At 39.1% G+C, this 22,264-nt stretch overlaps 1 protein-coding gene across 3 annotated transcripts in view; it reads right to left on the bottom strand.

The window, feature by feature from the left end:
• Positions 1-22,264, bottom strand: part of igsf21a (immunoglobin superfamily, member 21a) — a 362,000-nt gene that overhangs the window by 66,166 nt on the left and 273,570 nt on the right. For all 3 annotated transcript variants that reach the window (XM_074677099.1, XM_074677108.1, XM_074677116.1), the window contains exon 5: positions 7,014-7,129. In XM_074677099.1, the coding sequence (XP_074533200.1) occupies positions 7,014-7,129 (116 nt within the window). The remainder of the gene's footprint in view (positions 1-7,013; positions 7,130-22,264) is intronic.

Raw genomic sequence — 22,264 nt, 5'->3', positions numbered from 1 at the left:
ATTATGCATCGGAAACATTTGTGAAAAACTGGACATTATTTACATTTTGTTAAGCTAATAATGCTGTTGCATTGAGTCTCCAACAGTGGCTGTTACCTCTCTATTTTCAAAAGTCAGAGATATTCATTAAATAGATTTAGCTCTAGTGAATAAGATCATACGCTATCTCTATGTGCATCCACTGTGGTTGCATTACGAAACAATGGACCTGATTGAAAGATCAAAAATGTTCTGTACTGCACCCTGTAAAGCTTTTTAACCATCAAATTACTATTTCCAGATTAAAAAAATGAAATATCAGAAAAATAAGAACAACAAAAAATTAAATATTAAATATTATAGATCCTGCCTGTGATACTGCCTGGAAATAAAATAAAATAAAATAAAATAAGTTAAATAAAATAAAACAAAATAAAATTGAATTAAATCAATAAAATAAAATACGATTAAATTAAATATTATAAAAGCAGAATTTTATTGAGATACCTTAATGCTACAAAACACAGATGTAGTTACTTTCCTTTATCTCAGACATGTAGATTTTTCACATACCTTGACTATCTATTTAACAAAAAGACATTATGAACATCGTTCAGCTACAAAACACACTCAGCCAGAATAAAATAAAAAAAAATTGTTTTTAAAAATGGACAAAGAATCTGCCTTTTTAAACTCCTACAGTGGTTCATTCCAAAGAGTGGAAGCTCCAACAGAAAGGGTCAAAGGTCACCTTTGGTCCTCTGCCTTGTTTGTGGGACAGTGACCAGAGCCTTTGCCAAGGACCTCAGGTTAGGACCGGGTACATATGAACTGGGGAATATCTGAAATGAACTTCCAAGAGTGTCCAGAACGAGCTTTAAAAGCCAAAAATAAAATCTTAAAATCAATTCTAAAATGTATGGAGAGCCAGTGAAGCAAAGCTGGAACAGGAGGAATAAGAACTTTCTCTTTTGGATTCTGAGGAGTCATCATGCGTTTTAGTTAAGATGTAAACTCTGCAAACTTTGCTGCTTCAAACACGTGCAGACAAGCATAAACACATGGACGACTGCCTGAGGATTTTAAGGGGATAAATTGACGTAATTTTTCATAGACATTAGTTTTCTCTGTCTAAAAACAGGGTTTCTTACTGTGAATAAGTAAATAATCTGGCTGAGCTTTGCAACCAAAAACTCTTGTTAACAATGTCTAATGTATCCTCTAATATTACTGGCAAGAAAAGAGAGAGAAGAGACACATTGAGATTGCTAATCTGAACTGGATTTGTGTGTCTCAAATACATCAGGTGACATGCCCTGGAATATTTTACTCCAGAAATTGCAGACAGTCAACAAACATGAGATTATGGGCAGAGACCTACGCAAACACTGCAATTGATCTGATGTCCCCAGGTTAATTCTAAAGCAGACAGATTCTTCTTATTTTTACTATAGTTTCAGTACAGGGCCATTACTTAAGCTTTTACGCCTCAAAGGGTGAAACTTTATCAAAAGCTTGACATAATCGTCTATAGGAGGCATGTATAGGTCTGATAAACTTGACTGCAGGAGTGAAAGTGAAGCTGCCACAATTGCGGGGGACATTTTTCTATCTGTGATTATTCCACAACATTACCTTCTAGAATATGCTCTGCCAAGGAGCGAACATGCCGAAATATAAGAGTGACAATAAAGAAAGCAAATCAAACAGAATTTAAAGAAGCAACAAACTTTTCCCATGTCATTTATACTATTTCCTTTCACTGACCACAAATCAAGAGACTCTTGGGCTCTGGAGCCATGAGAGGCTGAAATCTATCGATAACAGCTGTCACAGTTTGTTTACTGTGTTTTGATTTAGTCCAACAGCACCTGGCAACGATGACAGCCCCAAATCCACTCCCCGCAGAGCGATACAACTCTCCAATTTTAAGAGCGTTTTCCTTTCACTTTGCTCGTATCCTGCAGCTTTCATATCTCGCATCGTTCCTGCGGTAACTCTGTTTGTGTTCCCCTGTTGGGTGCTGTAAAAAGCAAATAAGCAACTCTGAAATTAGATTCAATACCAGCCTACATTTAGAAGTTAATTTCTTATCGTTCTCTGGCTCGCACAATGACTCACAAATATAGTTTTTATTCATTTTTACAATAAGCCATGCTATGAGAGCACTCGGAGCATTAACAGTCCTTCATGTGGTGCTCAAACACAGGTGTTCTCACTCAAAGCTCTTCTCAGGACAGAGTGGGAGCAAACAAACGCTGTGCCACACACAAACACATGACTCTTCTTTCGGTTTTGTTTTATTGAACAGGGTGCATAAACTTACATCACCATAAGGTTTTAAAAGCAGAACAGGAAGTTGGGTGACTTCAGCAGACCTCTAGCATACTTTTGCTCCACCCAGCTTCAAAGAGAATAACTGAGAGCTCCAGTGTGGGTGTGCGAGACCTTTAAAGGCTACCTCTGCTGCTTCTGTTTCCCTGGAAGAAGAGGATTGGTGCAGCTTTGTAAACAAAATGAAGATGTCAGGGACGTGTCTTGGATGATATCCATGTCAGGGTTTTAATGTATTTCCTTTAGCTTCAAATGCACAATGATAGGAGTGTCGGTTTGGACTCACACGTCCCATGAGGAAAGACTGTGGTCCTGTGGGATCTTTCCAAGATGTCACTCCACACTCTCTGTTTTCTGATTTGTCTTCTCTGGGTTAAAGCAAAACTTAACTTAAAAATGTATATGCATTGATTATGTTCCAAGAATTCTGACTTTTGGCCTCTTGCCTTGAATTGGTTTTACTTCTTCAATAATTCTGCAATCGTATGTCAACTAGGGCTGGAACAAAATGCTATACTCACAATTAGCTTCTATTGCGATTTTTTGGGTGCCGATTTGATTTAAATTGTGATTATTTGACATTTACAATTTTTAGTTTGCTTTTTTTTTTTTTTTTTTTATAACACCTAACCATGTGAAAAAGTTAAATGATGATGATAATGTGTACAGACCATATCAGGAGTCATATTCCCCCATAAAATGCAAATCATGTGGGTCAAAGAGAAACATTTCACCCTCTGCTGGACAAAAATGGTAACTTTTTTTCCACTCCAGTTTATAAACAAAGACTGAAATAAAGGATTTTAATTAAAAAAATAATAAAGAAAAAAACAAAGAATCCCAATTTCATTGTCAAACCAAAAAATCCTGAATATCGTACAGTGATTTATTTCTCCCATGCCTAATGTCAACCCCCTCTTCTGTAGCTCCCACTGTGGAATGTACTTACCTGCTTTTTCTGCAACTTTCACAAACATCACCAACATGTTCCCACTCCAAACCTGCAATCTGCACAATTTAGCAGAGGATCAATGCCCCAAAGTTTGACGATCTTGCTCTTGTGCATTTTTGGATTTTGATGCACAAGGGCTCATAAGAAAGTTAGCAAAACAGAGAGGCAAAAAATAGGTGAAAACTTCAAATAATTCGGTGAAACTATAAATGGAAAAAAATCAGTGAGAAGAGCGCATTTTGGTTTGGCTTGTGTTGTGGTACCATAGGACTTTGGTTGTGCTTTGGGATAAAGTGCAAACTCTGAGTTCAAATAAGTGCTATCTAATGCTCTCATATCTCATGGGCGTATTTTACACAAACAACCATTATGCTACTGATCTATAGTATTCTCCATTTCTTACATTTATAGCACAACTTAAAGAGAATCTAATAACCACTTGGACAAAACCAAACCTCTTATCTCCCTGCTTGTTTTGACCTCTCATGTATGTGTAATGTTTCTCTGTAAAGGAACAAAAAAAACATCTAGCTTTTTAAAAGCTGCCATGGGTCTGTTATTAAGAATCTTTACTGCAAATAAAAGTATAATAAATAAAAAAAGAAAAGAGGCCATTTCACAGTGTGCTGTCAGTGTGAAAAGGCCTGTACCTATACAGCACTTGAGCAATTTAGCACTTACGCTACTTGTCACATTAACCCCTTCATACCACATCAGGCAGAAGATGCTACGGGCAGGGAATACCAGTATCAGCTAATGTTATAAACATCTCACTTATACGCATTTACAGTCCCTGTACTGGGAGAAAGGAGTAATTTGGAGTTCAGTGTCTTGCCCGAAGAAACTTCAGCACGTTACTGTTAGACCTGTGACTGTCAAACCAATGACCTTCCAACTTTGAGATGACTGATTCAACCACTTGTTGACCACCTTTCACTTGACAGCTACAACTTCTGTACTTCTTGAATTTACTAGTAGTGTATGCACTCACTGGCCACTTTGGTAGACCTATTCAACTGCTTGTTAACACAGATATCTAATCAACCAATCACATGGCAGCAACTCAGTGCATCTGGACATTTAGACATGATGAAGACAACCTGCTGACGTTCAACCCGAGCATCAGAATGGAGAAGAATGTTGATATGCGAGACTTTGAACATGGCATGGTTGATGGTCTGTATTTCTAGGGTTAACAAGGATGGTCCCAAAAAGCAGCAGTTCTCTGGGTCAAAATGCCTTGTTGATGCCAGAGGTCAGATGAGAAAGGACAGTCTAGTTGAAGATGTTAATTTGACATTAACCCAAATAATCACCCGATATAACCAAGGTCCAAAGAGGACCATCTCTGAACGCACAACACGTCCAACCTTGAGGCAGATGGGCTACAGCAGCCTAAAACCACACCAGGTGATCCTCCTGTCAGCTAAGAGGCTGAGGCTACAATTCACACAGCAACACCAAAACTGGACGATAGAAGATTGGGAACACTGTTGCCTGGTCTGATGGGTCTGGATTTCTGCTCCACATTCAGATGGTAGGGGCAGGATTTGAAGTGAACATGAAAACATAGATCCATCCTGACTTGTATTAACAGTTCAGCCTGCTGCTGTAAGTGTAAAGGCTAAAATACACTGGATGCATTTGCAGTGCATCTGTTCCGTTACGGCAAATGGATCAACTAGGTTTCCATTCAAATCAATGTGTCAACTTACACAGGATCCGTTCTGTTGCAGTACAACTGCGTTGCCTGTCCGTCGTGTTGCAGGTAATACGCAGCCATCCTATTGACGTACGCAAAGCTGTGACACATAAATTCAGTACAGGAAAGATCCAGCGAGACCAGAAACTACCTAAAAACACCCAGTGACATTCAAAATAAAACAAACCGTGTCAAAGTCAGTTCATATGTAGCTCAACTTCGATGATAGGCGGGCATATAATGAGCAGAGCCAGACCAGAAGTCAACAGGTTGGAGGTTTTAAAGGACAACATGAATAAAGAGAGACTTCTCAATGGAGTGGGAAGCGTGGGAACTCCTCAGTACTTGTCGGACTGAACACGCAGCCGGTGTGAGTTAACAAACCAAGTCAAGACGCAGCGCAACCAAGTCGCACTGCAGACGTATCTGGTGTAGTTCAGGCATAAGGGGGGACATTTCCTTGGCACACTTTGGGCCCTTTAGCTCCAACTGACCATGGTTTTAAGTCCACAACCTACATGAGTATTGTTACTGACCATGTCCATCCCTTTATGACCACAGTGTACCCATCTTCTGATGGCTACTTCCAGCAGGATAACGCTCCATGTCACAAAACTCCAATCATCTCAGACTGGTTTCTTGAACATGACAATGAGTTTCCTGTACTCAAATGGCCTCCGCAGTCACCAGATCTCAATCAAATAGAGCTCCTTTAGGATGTGGTGGAACAGGAGATTCTCATCATGTATGTCAGACTACAAATCTGTAATAACTGTGTGATGCCATCACATCCATATGGAGACAAATGTCAAAGGAAGGTATCCAGGAGCTTGTTGAATCTATGCCATTAAGACTCAAGGTAGCTCTGAAGACAGAAAGGAGTCCAAATGGATAAAACCTGCTGTTTTTTTGTGGTGCAGTAATTGGTTACAAACTAGTTCAAGGATTAATCTGCTGAGTGATGAGGTGACTTGCATTGTTACCCTGCTGTATCATTGACAAAGCTCATTAATAGCAACGTGACCTGGTCACTGCCACACAGGTAGCTCAGGCTCACTGACCAGCTGAAACCGTCATATCTCCTGTCATCCATTAGGGCTCGGGAAAAGGATCCTGCTGTGCCAACTTTAATGGCCTAAGCCTCCCTGTGAGAACACAACGGGAGAGGCCCTCACTCATCACACCATCAACCAGGAAGTACCCAAGAGACGGAAATAATTTTCACCTTGTATTCACCTCTCAGTGGGCTCGTAATTGCAGGAGATAGGTGTGCTCAGGGTCTGGAGTCCATTTCCATACACTCATGGACGATGATTAATGACCCAGTGGGAACAAACAGTGAGCGACCGCTCTCAAACAGGGTCTGCAAGCTCATATGCCACCAAATACAAGAGCATATGCTTCAGGTAGATTTAAGAGACCTTGTGGTGCTCTTCAGAAAGTTGAGAAAGAAAGTTTGTGTGGCTTTGACTCCAAATTATGCGACCTGATCGCATACATATGCACATTAGCATGTTTCTGCATGTGTACTCTGGTTATTCTGTCAATGCCATTAGATAAATTGCTCTACGTGAGACCATCAATAACACTAATGTGTCTTTTTCCTAAATTTGATCTACCTTTTTTAATGACTACATGGCATGACTGAATTAGTGCTGCTAATCAATCATAGGTCAAGCTGTAATGGGTGTAACAGCAGCACTGTTGACATCCTCTCTAAATGGCTACAGGAAAACATTATCTGTGTGCTTGCGTGTGTGGTATAATCCGTGCAGAGCTTGTATCCTGCAGCATTTTCAAGCAAATAACACTGTGGGAAGCTTTGAGATCAAGGATTTCGCTGTTGTCTAGCATCTTTTGAAATCCTGTTTAAAGCATTCTTTTTTCCTGGAAGTGGTCTGTATGCTGATATCTTGAAAACAGAAAAGAAAAAACCTGGCAGCAAAATAAAACAGTCTCTTTCTTTGCTTCTGTAAACAACTGGGCTCTGTGTTGGAAAGGCAGGTCCCTTGTGGACAGCATGGTGCATCTACGGCGACAACTCACCGATGGGGCTGGTTTCCCTCCTTTCGCAGTGCAGACGAGAGTGAAATTCTGGGCTTGGTATCGACTGAATGGAGCCGGCGTGTTCTCTGCCACCACCGATATGTTGTTTGGAGGTGCTGTGGGAGACAGAGGAAAAGATTTGTGAAATAATATTCAAAACATGTCTTACATGGAGTACGCGAAACGCACCTTCAAATATTTCTGACCCCTGGGTGTAAAGTAAGACAGACACAGCATTGCCAGAACTGAGTTGTAGAGATGGGGGTATCTAAGAAACACTCATACACCTTCCCAGTACATTTTTTTAATAGAATAACAAGTTAGCTTGTGTATCTCATAGTTTTCTTTCAATTTTTTCTTCTCTGAGTAAACCAAAAATACAACTTAAAAATTGATATAATTCTTTTCTCAATTCTGCCAGCCCATTTCGTCTGTGATATATACAGGGACATGTTCAAACCAAATGGGAAAGGCTAGGTTTTGTGTTCACCAAAGGCTGATTATTGAATGGATGTAGAACCTGTGAAGTGACCCATCTGTTTTTGACGCAAAGATTGAAACTTATCGTCCGAGAGTGTGCTGTTAGAGAAATAAGCTGTTCAGACAAAGGCCATTTGTCAAACCAGACTTAAAACATGTAAAAATCTGCCTCTTTGATTTAGTATGTACCAAGCCAACACTTGACAACCGGTTTCATTTGCACCAACACAAAGTTGTGACTGCAGTGGACATCTAGTTAAAGTAATTTCCTTCTAATCACAATAGTCTCCATGGTTAAACTGCAAATCGGTCTACAGAGGGCTCTCTGCTGCTCCACTACACTGCAAAAAAACAAAACAAAGAAACAAACAACGACAATAAAACAAAAACAAAACGGAAATCTTATCATGTGTTTTTTCTTATTTTCAGTAGGAAATGTGTTTTTAGACTTACAATTGAGCCACATTCACCTGACCAGCCTGGAAAAATGTCTTGTCTCAAGTTATTTAAAGACAAAAACAAGGTCTGAGTTGCTTGTAACAAGTAAAAAAAAAAAAAAATAAAAAAAAAAAAAAAAATTGTCAACAGAATAAGAAAACTTTGCTTGAAAATTTGCTCAAAAATAGAACATTTTCTTAATTCAAGAAACTTTTCTCTTGTTCCTTTGGCAGATTTTTTTTTATATTATTTGTTAAGAGCAATTCAGACTTATTTTTTTCTCTATTAGTAACTTGAAATAAGACATATATACATAATACTATTTTAATGCTCTTGAAAATTTTAATTCAGAATAGCGGTGAATTAAAATTAACCATGTATTCACTAAAGTAGACATAATGCAACGCCATATATTTTTTCTGACACAATTTTAAGATATGTGAAAATATGTCAATATGTGTTTTAAAAAGCGTAAAATATTGCTTTAATGGAATTGTCACAAAAGCATTATTTAATTCCTGTTCTTTTAGAAAAAATTCAAACATTTGAAAAAGGAAAATATTTTTCTTCATGCCCCACTAAGAGTATAAACATTCAAGGAAGATCTCTGTGTTTGCATATTCCACGCATCAAAGAGTTAAATACTTTCTCATTAATTCATACCAAACTGTTTATTCTAACACAACTCCCACCTCAGACACAATTAGAAATTTGGGTATGTATGTATGTATGTATGTATGTATGTATGTATGTATGTATGTATGTTCCTCTGGATATGAGATGGCCCCACAAATCCCATCATTGTTTGGTCATGGTTGAGCTAGAACAATCTTCACTTTTTGTTTTTACTTTGAAATAAATTGTGATTAAATATTCCTTTTTTCTACCATGTGATTAATTCAGTTTCAAAACAGGTTAGATTTTGTACTTTATCTGTATATTAGGTAATGCTATTTTCAGCTACAGGCCTGTGGTAATAGAGTTGTGATTTGTCATTGTTTGTCAAGTCAAAGATCACTTGCTGCTCCTACAACACAGAGCTGAACTACAGCTAACAATGTAAACCCAAATAAATCTGTCTAAAACAGAGCAATCTGTTTCATTAGTCTGCTCCATCTACATTTTCATTTCTCCCAAATAAAGACCCACTGAAAGACTTTTCATTCAGAGCAGTAACTGGATGTTTGGGGCGATATGTTCATAAGTCTGAGTCTCATGTGAGTCAGATGAGGCTGATAAGGTTGAAAATCTCATACATATCATATCACCACGACACTCTGAAGCTCTCCAGGGATTCAATGTCGTGGCAGCATAAAAGGAACATGTGATCGAGACTTCACAGCATTACGGAGCGGGTGCAGTGAGAGGAGAAGAAGTTAATGAATGGAAATCTCCCACATCCCCGAGAAAATCAGCTGTTCGACATGCAGTTCTCTCGTCCTCTTGCGGAGGCTTAAATCTGAATACTCCTCATACCCCAACATGGCTGATTCAGGAAGATGTCATCAAGACAGTTTTGACTCATGAGGCTTCGGCAGATGGATGAACCACTCAAGTGTTGAATAAAAATCGCTTTGTTTACATCGTCCGAGATGCAAAGTTTTACATGTTTCCTATAAGTAAACCTATAAGTTCTTTTGAGAAGCTAGGAGCTGTGATTTCTTCAATTATTTTGAAATAGTTAATGAGCAGGTTTGGGGAGTAATGGATTACATGTAATAGCGTTATGTAATTAGGATACAAAAAAAATATAACTGTAAGCTGTTACAGTACAGAAAAAAATATGTAATCAGATTACTGGGATATTTGATAAAAACAGAGATTATTTAGAAGGATCATATTTTAAAAATCAAACAGGATATACTTAGGGATGAATACCGAATTAGGTACTTCTATAGGTACCGACCGAATTCTGTCAAAAGTACCAAGTACCGATTCATGTAAAATCAAAAGCTACCATGTTTAGGTACCAGCGGCATCGTGCTGTTCACGGATGTGGCTGATGGAGATGACATCAGACGCCGGCGCCACATTGGAGGAGCTTCGCCTGCTGTGAGCAGACAGGATCCAGGAGACAGAGACTGAACAGACTGCTGGGGAGGCTCAGTCCTGGACCCTGTGGAGGTGGAGACTGGCTGGGCTGGAGAGTGGTGGACGGGCTGTCGTCATCTAATTTCTTATGGACCTTTTTGCACTTTCTATACTCTTTCTTACTTTTGTTTTCTTAAATGCTGCGGTGACTCCTGAATTTCCCCTCGGGGATAAATAAAGTATTTTCTATTCTATTTTATTCTATTCTAAATGCATCCTTGTGACTGTGAGGGAGTGGAAAAGTGGGCGATTTTCCATGCTGGACATGAACTCAGCTTTGCAAAGTTATAAAGTGAAGATTAAATATGTTCAGTTGAAAAAAAAAGATGATATTTTGTACCATATAAACACAAAATGGTACCAAAAGTTGGAACCGTTGAGTACCGGTACCAGTTGCCAGGTACTAGGCATTGGTACCATATCATTTCAAATGTCAAAGGTACCCACCCCTGGATAAACTACAATGCAGCCAACACAAGCACACATTGCAACACTTCACGACACAACACCACAACAAACCAACATGTAAAGCAACCGCCCTCGTAGCCTTGAGCTGTGTGTAAACACCATCCAGTGAACTTATCATCCAGGGACTCCATGTCCAACTTAAAGAAACATCTACAGCAGTGCTACTCAATTAGCTACCCGCAGGCCACATGCGGCCCAAATGCAACTGCCAAGTGATTTGGATTCAGATCTGATGAGAAAAATATCTTTTACTAACACTAACTAACTTCTTAAAAAAATGCCAACATTATGACAAATATTGACTGCAACAACTACCGTAACCTAGCAACCAACTCAATGCATTGTCATTGAGCAGGTGGGTTTAAAAACTTGACATTAGCGGTCCTACATACGTGAAAATATCACGTCTCTTTTTACCCTTAAACAGAAAGCAAGGGTAATCATCAGTTTAATCCTGTGTGGAATGGAAAATATGTATTTATTTATTTATTTTACTACCAAGTCCAAAAAACAAACATGTGTTTGCTCTGCAACAAGTGTGCTGCAGTGCTGAAAAATTATAATGTCCGATCGGAGACATCACACTGAAAAATATGGGTTTTCGGACAAACTTTTCTGAGGGATCTCATCAGGAAGTGGCTAAAATATAGCATTTGACAGCAGCAAACAACTGGTTGTGAGCTGTACTACAATAAAGCAGACTTGTGCAGCCGAAGAGAGCACCACAGCAGCTTAACTCTGCTGCTAAAAATGTGCAGTCAAGCTCATGTCCTTAGAGTGAAAATCTGTCCCGATTGTATTTTTAATTGAATAGCCCTGATGGCGTAAGACAAACTGCTAGTGTTTGCTGAAATGCACAGAAATAAAGTAAGCTTGTTGTAAGTATCTCTAAAAAAGTACACCGAGCAGATGACACATCTTTTATACTCTGTCTTTATGTGCATGTTTGGCATCAAAGTAATCCAAAAGTAACTAAAAGTAATCAGATACATTACTTCAATACTGTGATACTTACATTAAGTAGCTGATAATGTTTTTTATAAGGTTACTTGTAATTATAATGGATTACATTTTTTTAAAGTAACCCCCCAACCCTGTTTATAAGTTTCTATTTTTTCATCCCTTTCTGCACACAAGCCTAGCTCTGTACTCTGTTCCCTGCAGCCTCCACACTTTAAGCTCATTTTACACCACATGTAACGTGATGTCAATAAGTCATCAACAAATCTTCTGTGATTATGCAAAAGCTGCAAGCCGATGCTTTCTCTTGCATACAGAATGAATCGTACATCTATTTCCTCTCCCATTCAAGATTAATTCAAACAGGATCATGCAAAAGCCGGCGTGGCTGCCTCCAAAGGGTTAATAGCTCTTATCTGAATGAGAGGCATTTGTGAAATCTGTTTAGAATCTCTAAAGATGTTCTCTGAATCCATAAGCCGCGCTTTAAGGCAGATAAGGAAGCCAGAAAGGTCAGGCAGAGAGCGATGTCTTCTTCATGTGTCACTTTATATGTATATCTATCAGGTAGCCACGGAAATTAATTGATTAAAGATGTGGGTGGGGGCTGTGGGGATTCAGCTGCTGAGCCCGGGTGCCTGCGTGTTTCCACACCTCTTAATTGCTTATTGATGGGATTCATATGGCAGTAAATTAACCTTAGAGCACTCAATTAGCTTCCTGACAAGCCTGTCTCAACCTGGCGATGAGAAGCTGTCAGAGGTGTCCGCTCCTGACCAATCACGTTCAAGAGCTTGGCTCTGAAGCTGCGTTGAGAACTGAAAAGCCTGATGGAGTTGTATGAGCAGCAAATAACAAGACAATAAAAGAAACACAATCCTGCTTTATGGATTTGTGATATTGATTGCTCTGTTTCATAAAACAACATAAAGTGTAGTTTGTAAATGCGTGCTGGAGTCCAGTAAAATGTTCCCAATGTGCTTGATGTGCGGCTTTAATATGCAGTTAAATATGATGCTTCATTTGAAACAGGATCAGGAAAGTTTGCAGCACACCTTGGCGCACTCATTTAATCAAGGCAATGAATTAAACTTCATTACATTAATTAGACACACTTTCAGATTAATAACAGCATTTACAGCTCGTTAAAAAACACTTCACAAAGTGAGACTAAAGAGCGTCTTTGTTAAGTTGGAATAAAATCGCTAACACAACCTTCAGGTCATGTTAGTTCAAGAGAGCTCGGCATCGATCACAGAGCCCTGTTGTTCTCTGCCCTGTGGTTTTGGGGCTCACTTAATGGAAGTCAAAGCCAAAGACCGCAGTAAGCCTCAGTGAAATATTTGACGTGATTAAAACCAAGACCTTGTGTGTGCGTTTGCAGACACAACAACCCTGCATAGGATTAAGATAGTTGCTTATGATGATGGAGCCTAAGCCTTTTATACCTCATTTAATTGCATCTTCTCTCTTCCTCACTTGTTAAAGGTTGAGCCAATATTTTCTCGTCTTTGTGCCGCAGTAAACACAAGCTTCTGTTTCACTGTGGCCTGCATACCAATCATTTCTGAGGAACTTTACATTTTTTACGCCTCTCCTGTCAAGGTTATTGTGTTGTATGTTGAAGCTGGTACAGAGCTTACACAACACAGTAAGTGTGGGGAATGTGTGAATTGAAATGCAAGAAATGCAACTGCAGTCAAGTTTGCTAAACAACTGTAGTCTTTAGGGAAAAAAGTATCAAAAAGACGCACAAAAAAAAACTTTTGGAAAAAATAAAAAAAGCACCAATATCTTTGACACTCTTCTGGCGGTTGCTTTGAAGAGTAGGAAGATTCAAGTGCAGATATCAAATTTCGAAATCCTCTCAGCAGCATCCTCCTCCCTCCCTTTACATAATGAAAACTGCTCGGCTACACAGTGTACCGAGACATGTTTGTGCTCTGTGTGCCGAGCATGCTGATTGCCATACAGGTTTCCCTCGGTCTCATAAAACACTATTTTCTGGCAATGTATAGTTGTGCAGGAGAATTTGAGGCAGGAAGAGCTTCCATGTGGCTCAGTCCAGGATTGATGTTTTTGACTTGTCATGAAGTATTTAAACGCCTTGCTCAGGGGGATTATGAGGCTCACAAAAGATTTTTTGTAATAAAACTGATCGGGCTTGAAAATCCACAACATTGTAAGGTGATTTCAAAGAAGTTGAGGCCCATTTACAGTTGCACAAAACTCCAGAACATGTTCAGAATTTCCCCAGGTGAGCTGAGAGCACAAACACATAAATGATTAAGCCTGGCTTTCCTCAAAGTATCCGGTAAAATGTCAGGACGAAGTTGGGTAAAACGCTGACGCATGAACTCAACAAGTAAAAGTCCAGAATTATTTGGGCTGAATTCAGCCAGCAGAGTTATGACATTGTTCACACTGAGTGATCTTTCTCTTCCTCTTAAATTCTACTGTTGTAACTTTGTAGTAGGCATGACTTCAGACCCCACATATAGTGATCTTAACACAGAAACAGCTGTTTGGAACAAGTGTGAATGATAAGCTCCTGAAAATACTTGGACCTAAAAAAAAAAAAAAGCAGTTTCAGGAATAACTATGTAAAAAAAAAAAAAAAAAAAAAAAAGCTTTGGTTCAAAGAAGAAAACATCTCACTCTGTAATCTTGATCTGCTTAAACTTCTGCTTTATGTCCTGATGCAGACGTGGGCATTTTACCGCCCACAGGCCACATTCAAACCGATTGATTCCTGTGGGACCTAAGTAGATGCCATCCATGCAATACAACTGCTTTACTTTGGCATCACTTCAACTGGGCAATAATTTTCTTGCAGGAAGGCTCTTGGGAGTGCATGCACTTTTTGTAAAAAACGACAAAATGAATTAATGCAAGTGCGGTTTCTATGACAACAAAAGCTTGATATTGAATGTAAGTAGCAGCACAAAACCCTGTGTTGTATTGTTGTGTTTCTGCAATAAAACTAATGATGAACATAATGAGGTTCAGTGTTTTGGTTAAGCCCCCACCTCAGTCCCATTCTTTCATGTTGTGCATCAGGAAAATGAATTGTCCTCCCATGTACCTTGAGTCCTTTCATGAGGACTCCTAATTCCTCATCACTTAGATCAGTTTTCCTAACTTGAAAATTTTTCCTTCCAATTAGTCCCAGGAACTATCAAAACACCAGAAGCTCTATTTATATCAGGGACGGGGCCAGGATTTCAGTTTTGAGTGGGCCAGACAAATTTTGACTGGGACTGAAGTTACAAGGGTTTGTAACTTAATTAAAAAAAATAAAAAAATAAAATAAAATGTACAATATACTACTGTTACTATGTGTGGTTTAAAGCAGATTTGGTTGCTTTTTTTCAACTTTAATTGCATTTGGCTGCACTGTTACAACTTTCAAAATTAAAAGCTGTAAGAGCAAGGACATTAACCACAGTTAAATAAAATAAACCAAAATCTACAGTATTTCCTAAAACAATGTTCTGATCCCACCTACATTAAGCTGAATGTTTGGCAACTTAGTTTATTATTATCATTTTTTTCCCCCCCAGCAGACTAAAAAAACATGGCTCGTTTTACAAACATAGAGCATCCAATACTAACAAAACAAACATAAAGTGACAACATTTTGCAATGGTCCTTTTAAACATATTTAAAAAATAAACAAATAAATGAAAATAGAAAATTATCAGAAAGTTTAGGGTGGGCCTCTTTAAAAGTGGTTGGGCCTGGGACCCTTGGGCCCACCCATAATGCCACCCCTGATTCACACAATTTACTGCATGAAGTCAGGGTGAATTGATATAAGAATGCAACAGGAAATATTTGGGATATTGTATCACTAAGTTGATGTAAAATAGGTAAAAACCCCAGAAGTTACACAAGTAATAAAAATATCTAAGGTTGAAAATGTAGGATTTGTTTTCAAGATGGGAACACACAAGATGTGTGTAAGTATGGAAAAAGTGCTGGTCACAGTCCATGTTGTTTTTCTGCCATCAAGTCCTGCCTCTGCGAGAAGATATCTATGACTAACAGACTCTCAAAAAAATTTGAGGGCAGGGTCCTGAACATTACTAGAAAATATTGTTAAAGGGATTTTACTGAGCAGTCACATCAAAAACATCTCTTGCAACATTACCAAATAAGAGAAACCCATTTGAATACACTGTGGAGCTGCATGCATTTGATGCATAGGTCTAGAAATCAGAGCCTGGGAGGAAACCACATCCTACAGGATAATGAATAGTTCTGCGTTCAAAAAATGGTAATTCTTTGTTGTTGTTTTTAAATCTAAATGTTTCTTTCATTTATTTAACATTTACTCAAAAGAGTGTTTCCCTGCTTGGTATTTCTTAGTTTTTACTCATCAGGTTCCACTAATCCTGAATAGCAGGGGGAAAGTTTTATATTGATCCCAAACGACGGATTGGGTCTCACTTCCAGCTCTGTTCCATCATATAATGTAAATACAGATCCCAAAACTAAAAAGCAGCACCCTGAAAATGGTTAAAATGTCTAAAATGTGCCGGCAGCCCCATGAGGCATCCCTTCCTTGTGCATTGTTCAGGGCCCGCCTGCACGCCGCTACATTAAAAGCAGCATTTACTTCCTTTTGTCCCCCACAGTACAGCTGTGCCAGTTGCATCAATAATGATCTCTCTTGCTATCTCCCTTTCACCACCTCCTTCTTGTTCTATATCCTCCAGCAGCGCTACCATGCTTTCTTCCTTAAAACGTAAACAAGAGACAGAAAAGCCTCCAAATGGGATTGGTGAATGTGCAGAACAGGAGCATGTTTAACGCTCCCCAGAGACTGCCTTCCCTGGCCTCATAATTAAGGGATTTAGAGCTCTGGAGACAGCTGGACTCACAGGAAACACTCCCAACATCCCCTCGTACTAAGCACCCTGGCCTCGAGTCCACATCTCTGGGGGTTTATTTATAGAGGAGGAAGGTGGTGTGTGGAGGGGGGAGATGGCAGCGAGAAGGATCCAAGGTCATCCTTGGCTACTTTCACTGACAGTAATTCAGAGATAAGTATTTGATGAAGCTGTACTTTTTTTATTGTGAGCTCAGGGGTCCCAAAGTAATCAGTGTGAATTTTGAATGGTTTCAGAAAAGCTTAATGATAGCACAGGGCATTTCACTACTCACTGTAATCTGATCAAAATCACAGGGGGATTAGTTTCTTGACAAATCATTTCTCTGAAAGCTAAAGAACCATGACAGGAGCTGAACTTATGACATCTCCACTCTGCGCTCTTATGTTCTAGGCTGAAACTCAAAATAAAAAACTGCATTTTTGATCCTTGATAGGTGACACTGAGTTCAATTTTGTCTCGTAACTTTTTGTTATTTTCCTGAAAAGAACACAGAAAATAATATTTTGCACAACAGCTCTTTTCCTGCTAAAGCCGGATTCAGTGAACAATGTAGCCAAGCTTTAAGTGTTAAATCCTGAATGAAGTAATAACACAAAAGCTGAAAGTTACCTGTACATCTGGTAATGTGTTATTTTTTGATTGGGTGCTATTTTGTCCCTCTTGGTGTCCTGTGGTGAAACCACTTCTGCATCTTCCTGCTTCCTGCTACTGCTGCTGTGATGGAAAATAACACTTCTTGCATTTGAATGCCACATTTGCTGCAAAAATACTCCCACATGGCTAAGTTGACTAGTCATATTGAATATGTTCTTTGAGTCTGAGCAACCAACACCACGTTAAAGGCTCTGTGAGGACTGGTGCCACCTGTGGCTTGAATCTTGTTTTTCTGGGATGAAAACTCTGTTTCCCATGAGCACCGTCGCCGACTGTCGTAAAGACGTGACTCTTACCAAGGTGTGCATTTGCTTTGGAGAACAGAGCTTTTTTTAACACAACTTTCTCTGTTCAAGACAACTTTGTTCAGAGTGCGAGGTATAGTTGTGTAGCAGTATTCTTGGTAACGTCACAGCAATCAGATTTTGTGAACTCAGTAGTAGTTTAGTGTCCAGAAAGTGAGCTGACTGACTGTTTAGTGTTAATCACAGCTCAGTGCTCTGAGACGTGTCAGTTACGTGAATCCTGCCTCTTCATTTTATTGAAAGACTCTCAAATTTGATCAGACCACTGCAGAATAACTGCTGACTGTGGGTTGGAATGAACATTAGCACAAACAGTTTAGCCCTTGTGTTAGCCTTTAGCTCAGGCTGTATCACTCCCCTGTTTATCTTTCTTCTGCTCTTCTGTCCTTTTTCTTTTGCACAGTCCAGCTCCGGTTTCCACCATTACTACAAAATACATCACAGAAATCCTTTTTTTTTAAGAAAAAAGGACAAACCTTTCTTCTCACTTCTAAAGACTTTCGGTCTTGGCGCCGTAAATGGATTAAAGCATGCAGGCGCAGGTAATTAGCATAATGACAGTGACTGGGTTTGCATGTGTAACGCACATTAAACGAGGACAATGTGGTTCCATAAAGAAAGGTGTTTTATATATAGCAATCTGCAAACACAACAGACAGACAGTCATGTTCCAGTCAGTAGATAATGCAACTGTGCAGACTGCCTGCTATGATTCAATTTACTTACAATTTACTTACTACAAACAGACTTCAAATGATTTACACTGAAACTTTGCTATCTGTCTCAAAATGTAAAAACAATTGACAGACGGATATAAAAATGTAAAGTTCCTTGAACACAAAGGACCATTTCTGTGAACTAAACAAAGTGTGCTTCTTAACTCAGCTAGTGTGCCTCAGTTTATCAACAGTAGCTACAGGTGCTAGCGTAAGTTAGCTGCAGTGCTACCGGACATAATCAACAAAACTAAAGTGCAAAACGTTACTAAACACATAGCGACAAAGTAAATCTCAATGCTTTAACTGCGTGTGCACTTATTTCTCACCTTCCTGCGACACACAGGGGACAGCCACAGTTCAATCAATCATTCATTCAATCAATCAATCAGTCTTAATTTTTATAGCGCCAAATCATGACAAGAGTTATCTCAAGACACTTTACAAAAACTTTCACAGGTCTAGACCCGTAAATGCTAATGAAATTTTATTAGCAGAAACCCAACATCAAGACAAGATAAGGAGTCTTATCTTATCTTAATCCACCATGAGTTCAGGACTTTGCAGCATTTAGCAAGTTACAATGGCAAGGAAAAACTTCCCTTTAATGGGCATAAACCTCGGACAGAACCAGACTCGTGTTAGACAGACATCTGCCTCAACAGTTGTTGACCTATCCATGCTACTACTGATACCTTCTGGCCAAAATTAATATCGCCTTGCAGGTACTTAAACCTAAGCAAGTGAATCCTAAGGCACATTTGAAAGACCTTTAACCCGAAAAAATAATAATAATGGGGGAGGGGCACTAGTGTCACAACATAACTGATTAACATCTGAGTCTAGGTATCCAGGGTGCCACACATGCCTTATCCATACACAATATGAAATGTGTAGGTTACTTTCAACGAAGTACAGCACAAATCTGCAACAAACTTTAATAACACCTCCCTTGGAACACACCAATGTTCAGTAAGGCTGGGAAGATATGCTATTGTCACGATTCCATTCTTGAGCAAGTTTTTGGGGTGCCAATTTGATTTAAATTGCGATTCTTTGATATTGACAGTTTTGTGGTTTTTAGTTTGCTTTTTAAACACTAGACCATGTGAAAAGGTTTAATGAGGAGCCATATTTCCCATAAAATGCACATCACATGAGTCAGACAGAAACATTTCGCCCTCTGCTGGAGAAAAGTGGTAACTTTTTTCCAATCCAGTTTATAAACAAAGACTGGAATGAAAAAAAAGATTAGTTAGAAAAACAATTATAGATTTTTTGACAAATAATCACAATTTCAGTATTGCCAAACAAAATATCCTGATGTATCGTGTGACAAACTTTTCTCTCCCACCCCTAATGTTCCCTTTGGTATACTACTGCTATCCAGTGACATTTAATTTTTTCTGTCTAAATGCAAGACCAGTTGAAAATCAGGTCTTGGACGTCTCTCAACTTCAGCTTCTTTTGCTTCTAAAGTTTCTGGGTTTCCAGAAGTCCTCTACTGCTAACTGCTGTCTCCGATTAAAGCTTGAAAAGACTGGCTGTCTAAGGAAGAGGCTCAATCATCGTGAGACAGTAGATGATGGATTCAAAGATTGTACAGATGTGGAAAAAAAAATGGCGGGGAGGAACAGGCCAAAAAGAAAAACTGATAGCATCATCTGTCTGTCAAAAACACCAGGGCCACATCAGCTTTGATAAAACGATGACCTGTGCAAGGTTTACCCTCCTTCTACCCCAGTGCATGCTGGGGGATGCTCTCTTTGCACTTGGACAGATTAATTGGGGATGCAAATTAAAAGCACAAAATGTAGTTTCAAAGTATTGCTGCATTTCTGAAAAGTGAACATTCATGTAAAGTTCAGTGTGACCTGGTACCTGGAATCAATCCTGACATAAATAAACAGCCCCTAATCTTTGTCACAAAATTAAACCACAGGTCCATTTGAATGGCAATAACAAAATGAGCTTCGGTGCAATCATAAAGCAAAGGCTTTCAATCTCAGACAGCTCAGCCTGCATGCCGCTGCTCCTCTTTTTATTTGTTTACTGCAATTTCCCTTTATGCACGACCTGTGCTTCAGTCAACAACCAACATATATCGATGCACAGCTTTCACTCACAAAAGAATATTGGTTCTGAAGGCTTCAGAGCAGAAATGTGCGTTTAATAAAGCTTTCAAATACTTCTTTTCACAAGCTTGAAAGAATCTGAATATATGTATTTTCAGAATTCAAAAAGTCTAATGTAGTTTTGACTTATTTGAAGAACACAAGGTGCTATAATGTGGAAGTGGATTTAAGGACTATGTAGAGAAAGCATTGAAAAGGGCCTTGGGCTGACGTGGTTTCATCAATATGCTGAACAATGTGAAGAGGTTCTTTGGCTGGAACTGGAAACAAAAGCGGAAAAATATCCGCGCCAAAAAAATATGTGTTCCTTTTAGTGTCAGAGAGACAAAACCTCACAGAATCTCTGAAATACAGATTTGTGAGGAAAACCAGACAGAGGATGAGTGTAGGGGTGATGTAACGCACTTAGCAATATTCTGTACTCAGATGGAGTTCCAGGAATATCATTGTAAGCCATTATGGAGACGTGTTTACAAGCCCCACTGTCACAAAAGGGTCAGAGGTCAGCAAGACCTACATACTAGTTTCAGTGAAAGCATTACTTGCTCAGAAACACCTCTGCTTGTACTCAATACTTGCTGACGTTCTTATCTTTGTCCCTGATTTTCTTTGTTGGTGTTCACTGCACAGTTCACAGATTTTTTTTTTCTTATGCTATGGGTGGAATATTATTCGCACATGTTTAGCAAACCGTTTCACCAAATGTTAACAGCATTTTCAAAAGTTAAACCTAAATACTGTGCTATTTCTCCTGGAGATTTGGGTTCAGGTCACAAGGACATTTGGTAAAACTTAAAGAAAGTGAAACAATTGCATATCATTAAAAAATAAGCAAATCAGTATGCTCGATGGGAGAATAGTTGACTCTTTTACCCAATCCAAGTCAGTTTAAAAATGGAAAATGGTAATTGCTCCAATTTTCACCCAGCCTTACTCCTTGGTGTAGCTTTGCAGGCTTGAAAACATATGCTCTCACCCCTGACTTGTCAAAATATGGCAGCTTAGTTTAAAGGCTTGAGCCCCAAGGAGTTACCACTCATTTAGCTGAATTTTTTAAATAAAGTTTTGTAGAAAAACGTTTCTTATTTCGGAACCTTAAGCGCAACAACTTTTCAAAACTTTCTTTTTTTAAGCAATACCATGTTTGTGTATGTTCCCCCAGGAACTTTTAGCTCCTGTTAAAACATTCTCCAGAACTAAATTGTTCCCGTGGCCTCTTGTGTCTGTGAAGGTTATGCAAAACAGGACAATGATGTATGGGGGAAAAAAAATACTACTAATTGCAAAACACCACCAGACCAAGAGTGGGCAGTAAGACAACACCAAGGATTTTTCAGCAAAAATGAGACCATAGGAAGAGACAGACGAGCTGTATAGCGCTGCAGTTAGCCTGTTAGTATGAAGCACGTTCAGCCTGTGTTGGTTTAGACCAAGTTTTATTTCCCTGCAGATGGATTTGCTGACACTTTAAAGGACACAAATGCTAGGGGCAAAGCAGTTTCAGGTGGAAGCCATTTCCAAGAGCCCTAAACAGCTTCCACGGCTAACACGACTCTCATGTAAAGCAGGAGGTATATTTTTAAGTCTGTTTTTTGATGACTTTCAGAGGGGTGCATCCTTCTCAAACAGCTTCAGATCACCAGGATATTACAACATGTAGGTGCATACAAATTTAAACTAGGATCCAGAGGACCTCTCCTGCTGGATATCTACTGACACATTCAACAGAGGGTCTCCAGTTTACAGGGTCACTCCTTAAACTGTAACACCGGGAGCTGACAGAGAAACATTCACACCATCAAGCTTTAACCAAGTCTATTGCAGCTGGGTGTCATCTTATTGTGGGTGGAGGGGGAAATAAAAATACTGTGTGTGCTCCACCAGTCAGATATGATCAGCTTCTAGGTTTCACCCACAAAAGTCCTCAGAGAGCTGTTTCAGGGGTACACTTAGCCCCCAGAACCAAAAAAATTCCCTACACCGCAAAAAGTGAAATCTTATCAAGTGTTTTTGTTGTATTTTCAGTAGAAAATGTCTTTTTAGACTCAATATGAGCCACATTCAACTGACCAGTCCATAGAAATGTCTTGCTTCAAGTTATTTAAC

Source organism: Halichoeres trimaculatus, unplaced genomic scaffold (genome assembly GCF_033239565.1).
Source record: "Halichoeres trimaculatus isolate MK-OKI-2021-1 unplaced genomic scaffold, fHalTri1.1 fHalTri1_scaffold_1, whole genome shotgun sequence".
NCBI lineage: Eukaryota > Metazoa > Chordata > Actinopteri > Labriformes > Labridae > Halichoeres > Halichoeres trimaculatus.
This window is presented reverse-complemented; position numbering and strand designations above follow the sequence as displayed.